General features: G+C 42.3%; 1 protein-coding gene across 1 annotated transcript; it reads left to right on the top strand.

Moving 5' to 3' along the window:
• The first annotated feature begins 276 nt into the window (after window positions 1-276).
• On the top strand, window positions 277-6,299 carry TMEM174 (transmembrane protein 174). Its single transcript, XM_063179631.1, has 2 exons — window positions 277-2,451; window positions 3,933-6,299. Exons 1-2 carry the CDS (start codon window positions 1,820-1,822, stop codon window positions 4,033-4,035), a joined length of 735 nt encoding a protein of 244 aa, XP_063035701.1. The 5' UTR covers window positions 277-1,819; the 3' UTR covers window positions 4,036-6,299.
• The last annotated feature ends 565 nt before the right edge of the window (window positions 6,300-6,864 follow it).

Here is a 6,864-nt window from a genome sequence, read left to right as displayed (position 1 = left end):
CCTGAAAGATTCAGCAGTGGCAAGGATGATTCATAGTATGGAAAAACCTGACTTGTAAAGAGCAGTAACAATTCATTCCATTAAGTTTAACAAATGTAAGGTTAAAGGTGATTTAGACTTCGGCTATAATTGCCAGTGCAAGGACAGTTTATGTAGTATTTCAGCACTTTCTAGTTTAGTTGTCATCATACAAAACCACTGCATTGCAAGACTGATCTCTTTGCTCAAGAGGTGCAGAGAATCCTGACCAGACTTAGTGTTGTGGTAAAGGCTGATCTTGAGTGTATTTGTCAGAAAATTTGTTGACACCCTGGGTAACAGGAGCGATGTAATAATGCTGCATTTGGAAGCTTCACAGCTTTTTTTCTAAGGAATCCAGCACTAATATTCCTCAAGGTCTGTGCACTAAAAAATGAGAACGACATCTGCAATTGCATTCAGCATCAGTTCTAAAAGTGCCAAATTTTGTGAACAGCCCTTTCCAGGAAAGAGCTGTTGTCACGCAGTCTCATGTGAATGCACAGTTGACTAAAGGCACTTTTACTGACTTTGAAGAAACAGTCTAAAAAGTAAATTTTCTAGTTCTAGAGCTATTTTTAGTTTTACAAATTTCAGGATAAGCTTGCTTCCCCACAGCTGCTGGTAGCAGGAAATGACATTATGTGTTCTACTGCCCAAGCAGTAATCAGTGTCCTGTGTGTGTCCCTGCCATGCTAGTCAAAACAGGCAGAGTAGTCGGAGATTTTTCCTCCTTAAGGAATTATACAAAGACATTCTACCAGAACCTTTCAATAGGAATTGTTTTAGTCTGAAACTGTTAGGAAACAGAAAATTTCAAAATTCAATAATCTGTCTGTTTAATATATGAGACATGAGTTCAGCAGAACAATTCATTATGATATGCAGAAGTATCCTAGATACCTGTGAGTACAGGATAAGATTCCTCACTCTGTCAAGTTTAGCGTTACAGGAGGTGCTTTCTCTTTCCTGCAGTGATGTGTTATTCAGGGTGTTTGGACATTATTCTCTATAAACCTTAAAACCCACAACAAAATATGTCCAGAATTAAGGGGAAATTATAGGGTAATTTTACTGCTTCAACCTGATGGAAAGCTTTGGCTGTCTTGAAATAATGTTTCTCCCACAGCCAACAGTTCTCCCAGGCTTCTCAGCACTCACCATCCTGTTACCGCTTACCCTCCTGCTCACCTACTGGTTGCCCCAGAAAAATATCAGAAAGCATACATTGATATTTTTGTAAACCATGAAATGCAAAATGAGCTGCAACAGAGGTTCGGGCATGACTATAAATGTCACGCTTGAGAGCATGGAAAAGCATTCCTAGCAATGCCCATGTGGAATTTTCCTGCAGAAAATTAAGCAGGAAGTGGAGAGCAAGGATCTCTTCACTGCTGTTGACTAAACATATGCTGTCCATATGTTGGATGCATCAGCTAGCTGGGGCCAAGTAAAAGCTGCAATAGCTTCAGCTTGCTTTTTCTGCATTCCAGAATGAGCACGGTATCATGGGTGCTAAATTAAAGAAGAAGAAACACAAGGAGACAGGCAGTCATGCAGGGGTGAATCCATTTCGGAAGTGATGGTGGTAATTCAAGAAATCTTTAGTGATGGCTTCAGGCTTCACTTCCCAGACCTTTGTTCTTTCAAGCAAAGTTTATTCTTTCACATGATGGACTCTGTTAACCATACACACACAAAGTTCTTGTATAACTAACCTGAACCCTTCGACTTTAAATGCTCTGCCAAGTCCTTTACAAGCCCCCTTTCTCTTGAAGGAGAGGATACATTATAGTCAGTAATGGAGCAAAACAACAACAATGTAGAAGATTTCTCCTTGAATGTTTTTTCTGTCACTCCTTGTCAGCCAAACAGATCTGATGCCCTGGTGTCAGATGGGGATAAAGCTGGCACCACTCTGCTCTTTTCAGGTGTGTTTTTGGGACTGGTGGGGATCACTTTCACTGTGATGGGATGGATAAAATATGATGGCATTACTCACCTGGAGTGGACTCAGTTACTAGGGCCTATTCTGCTGTCTGTCGGGGTGACTTTTATTCTGATTGCTGTTTGTAAATTTAACATGCTTACGTGCAAGCCCTGTAAAGAAAGAGAGGAAAATACGTCGGAACTTGACCAGGCTGCAAGCGGACAGTCCTTTGTCTTCACTGGCATTAACCAGCCTATAACTTTCCACGGTGCCACAGTGGTACAGTACATCCCTCCGCCGTACCCGTCCCAGGAAGGCGCTGCCGTCAGTCCCGGCCACCTGCGCCCAGGGCTCAGCTGCTGCGCTGCTGCTCCCCCCAGCACCTCGCCACTTCTCGCCTCGGGCTCTCCTCACTTCTGCCCTGCCTACGCCCTGGACAACCTGGCTTTTACTGGAGATGAGAGCTACACTGCTTATGCTGCAGAGAATTCCAGGAATCAGAGGTACATCTTCTGAAATGCCTTAGTGTGTTTGGACACAGGCTTCTGAATATTATAGGTACAATGTGGGGTTTTCATGAGAAACTGCAGCTAGTCCAGGGTTTTATCCTTCTCAGGCTTTTTTTTGTCTTTGTTAGGAATTTTTCTTGAGTGAGGAAACATACTTTTCCTGCAAAGTGTTTTTATACAATTTAATTCACTTATGAATGCCTTTTGGTTTTTGGTGAACTAAACCTCTTGTTACTTTTTAAGATGTATATGTTCCTGTTTGTGGAGGTTTTCTTATGTTTATCTTGCCACCTTTTGGTTATTATGTGTATGATACCAAGATGATTTTTTGCCTTTTTTTAAGTATACCTTATATATATATATATATATATATATATATATGTTTATGTATATAACTTTTATATATCTTCAGTATTCTTAGCATGCTTGCCTGTAATTCCTTAAGTCTGATAACTTAGCATAGCCCCAGTATTCTGTTAGGCCAGGAGACCAAACATCCTAAAGGCCTTATGGGGGTGGTAGGAGGCCAGAAAACCTTACACCGTCTTGGGAAACCAAGGTCCTCTCTGGAACACATCCTGTAAACTAAAGATTCGCCCATGCAGGGGGAATTCCACAGATGGGAGAATATCACACCATTCATCCAGGCCTCCCATTGGGGCACCCCTGCTAGATATGCTGATTTTTAAGGTCTATAAATTGTATACACCATTTGTTGTGGGGGTGCATTGCAGCACATCCCACCTTGGTGAAGTTGTGCACCATAAAGATCTTTACTAAATACCGAGGTAAAACCCCTTGTCCCTTAACTGTGTCTGGCTCTCCAATTTTAAGACCAGGAAAAGGCATCATGCAGAGCCAGAGGCTTCCACTCAAACACAATCACAACACATGAGTCAGCACAAAAACAGCATTTCTGCAACAATGCAAGAATCAGTCTGGTACCAGATACTCTCCCTCCTAAATACTCCTGGTCACAACATGCTGCTGTCCCACTGAAACAACCTTCCAGCTCTTCCTCTTTTCCTAGTTTTGAGGCATAAACAATATTGGTCATGTTCCACAGCAGTATGGAGCTGCTCAAATTGTACACAAAATTATTTTATATAGTTCTTTGCTCCAAGGAAAAATATTCTAATTATAGGAATTACTCATAATTATATCCTTTGTGCAACACAAGTCACTCTTAGTTCATTTATCAAAGTCTTTTTCAAAAACTGCTGATTAACTTATTGTTCTCAGCAAATATGAATGACAGGCATGGGCAGGGTGGAGACAAAGGTCACCTCCTGACACTTCTAAATTTCATGAAAAAACCACAGCAAACAGCTGAATATCAGTAAAACTTCATCTCATGGCATTTTCTTCATTAGCTGGGAGTACTTTTCCCAGATAAGGCTGGGAGGATGAAACACTGAAATTATGTGAATGCTCTGGTAAATTCTTTTTGTATCTGCTCCTCTTCCTCTTTTCAGGTCAGAAGACAATTCTGATGAACCAGAAGGACTGCTGGAAGACTATGCCCGTAATAACTTGTCACCTCCACGTTATGAGGAAATATACCCTTTTTCTTCATAAAATCATCATGGACAAGAGACAACAATCCTAGGAGATGCTAGCAAGAATCCCAGAAAATCTCTTCTTTAAACACTTGTGTGATAAGACAGTGTGAGCAAGTTCTTGATTTTCATACGCAGTATCACTGAAGATATTTAACTGACCCTTTCCTTTTTCTCTGTCAAAATTTGTTAGCCCTTTGCAATGCAGCTTAATAGCAGAGTTATTAATTATTCAATGGCTAAACTATTAATAGCAAAGGTATTAAACACAAGGATCCAAATCCTTATTAGGATTCCCCAACAAGAAGCTTGATTTTCAGGCTTGCTGAAACCAGGGAGAACTGTGAATGCACAAGATGTTTGTGGAAGACCATGATTGCCCCTGGACATTCAGCATCTTTAGAAAATACTTGATTTTTTGTTGAGGTATTTTCATTCTTGATTGCTTGGGAAACCTCAAAAGTACTCAAGTGTCTGATCCATGAAAGCGCATTTTATGTCTTAACTTTGTCTGATTCTTTAGAAGAGCTTACTCATTAACAAGTCCAATCTACAGATTAGACTTTGTCAGCTTGCTTTAGCTGGACAACCAGTCCTATCGCACAGCCCAGTCCTATAGGCATTTTTTGGACCATCTTGCTTGAACCACAGCATCTCAGAACAGAGAAAACAGAGAAAACAGTCACCAAATAGTGACTTATGACACTTTTACATAAGATCTCTAAGACATCCTGCATGCATCAAATTCAGCTCCCTTCCCCACCTGATGGGAAGCAAAGCACAGTCTCCCACCAGGAGTCCTAAGTTAATATCACTAAAGAAAATGGCATCTTTCTGAAGCCTCGACAGAGATGTGTCATCCTGCCGCTGTTAAGGACTTTGACAATCACAGCTGCTGCACCCCACTCTGCGAGAGGGCTGTGGTGAAACACCTCTGAGGTCCCTTCTTATTTGAATGTATTCTTAGGCACACAACCCAGGCTGCAGGTTGCCCCTGGAGTATCTAGGCAGCTGTAGGCTGTAGTAAACTTTCTTGCTCAAGTTCAGCTTGGTTCCATGCATTGAATCCACCACAATTTGAGATAAGCTCATTTGGCTAGAGAATGGCGTTGCTGAACACCCAGACTGTGGGTTTGATCCCCAAATGGGCCATTCGTTTAAGATTTGGACTTGACGATCCTTGTAGGTCCCTTCCAATTAACAATATTCTGTGATTCTGTGAAATATATTTACAGCTGTATATAACAAAAGATGAAGTGTATTAGCACTGAAAGTTTGCAATCCAGAATGAAGATCCGAAGAGGCTTAGCTCAGGAGCTTATAAAACCCCAGAGCAATGACGATGCTACAAGTCCCTACATTTTTGTTTTGTTTTTCCACATATATTTAAGGTTCTGCTTTTAAATGTGCCAAGAAGTGCAACAAGCCAGTATTCCCTATGATGATCCCATTAGATTTTCTCATCTCTCTCAAAGCAAAAGCTGATCTCAGCTCTCACCTGCTGGAGTGGGCGCCACACAAAACGCCCTGGAGGGCAATGGTCACTGTCCCAGGTGACCAGGCAGTGCACTGCTGGTGGGCCTGTGGGTCAGTCTCCCGGCACAGCTCAGCTAAAAGCAGGCATCCATTATGGAATGCACCAACTTTCTCTTACTTGTCGATGCAGCTGTCTCGGCTCTTGCCAGATTTCATCCACCTGTGATTGTTCTCATTCCTGCTGGGAGCTGGAGAAGCTTGGCATTTGAGCACAGACAGTTGCACACTAACCTGATGTAGCTGGCAGGAAATCTTGGAGTTTCTGTGCAGCTCCTCCAGCAATCAGGAGACAGCTCTGGATGGAGATGTGCATTCAGAACATTGTCCAGCTGCATGGACCTGCAGATGCTTGCATCCCTGTCCTGTGCACTCCAGAGGTTGCCAAGAAATAAAGCATGGGGGGGGGGGGGGGGGGGGGCAGCACAAAACAACCACTGCCCTCCACAGTGATGGACAAGACACTGACAGAGGTCATATTTGGGATGCAAGATTTAAACAGACTCAAAGCTGGATTAGCAACTGCAGCAGCAGCTACTGAACAGTCACTGCAAACTTTGTGAGAGGTTTTTCTCGTTAGAGAAATCTGGAACACACTGTTTTTCAGCAGTGATGGCCTGGTGTTAGCAGGTAGTTGGAGAAGGGGAGGCACGTGTGTTTGGAGAAGGGGAGGCATGCTGTGTTCAGCATGATCTCTATGGGATTGAGTGAGAGAACAGAGGATCTAAAAATAAATGCAAGTTTATTTTATGGAAGTGTCTTGCTCCTTTTCTGGAATTTACACAGAGGTGAATTCATCCTCCCCCCACAGCAGGAAACTGGATGGTCCCAAATCCCCAGGTAGTTCCACAAGTACAGAGCCCTGAATTTAGCACATAGTTGTGCTGAACCCAGCAGGCACTGCAGTAGCACAGAGGTCAGGCTTGATGGATACAATTGCAGGACTAGGGTCAAAATTTCTGCTCAGTCACCCTCCCCCACCCCAAGAAAATTCCTTCAGTCAGACACCACAGATTTTTTTCCTGCTTCTCTTCCTCCTGCCAACTCCCTGCGTCCCCCCGGCCCCAGCATAAATTTCATTAGGTAATAATATCTTTATTTTAGATATTAGATAGACAGAATAAATGGAAGAAAACTCAGAAACTCAGAAGGGTGCACTGTGCACTTCACATTGATTTTAAAGTTTACTTCTAGCTGCACTATAGTCATCGTAGAGAATTGGAAGAATCCTGGGTTTCTCTTAAAAGAGGATATTAAGTTTAAATAGCTATATTGAAATTACCTTGACCCATCATATTAATTCTGGCTGAATTCT

The sequence above is a fragment of the Melospiza melodia genome, chromosome Z (genome assembly GCF_035770615.1).
Source record: "Melospiza melodia melodia isolate bMelMel2 chromosome Z, bMelMel2.pri, whole genome shotgun sequence".
NCBI lineage: Eukaryota > Metazoa > Chordata > Aves > Passeriformes > Passerellidae > Melospiza > Melospiza melodia.
The sequence above is the reverse complement of the archived record's forward strand: the minus strand, read 5'-3'. Positions and strand labels throughout refer to the sequence as shown.

Bases quoted from the DNA above. Each gene is read 5' to 3' on its own strand.
- TMEM174 (XM_063179631.1), top strand. From the start codon at position 1,820: ATGGAGCAAAACAACAACAATGTAGAAGATTTCTCCTTGAATGTTTTT. The intron at 2,452-3,932 runs GTACATCTTCTG...TCCTCTTTTCAG, and splicing joins GAGAATTCCAGGAATCAGAG to GTCAGAAGACAATTCTGATG.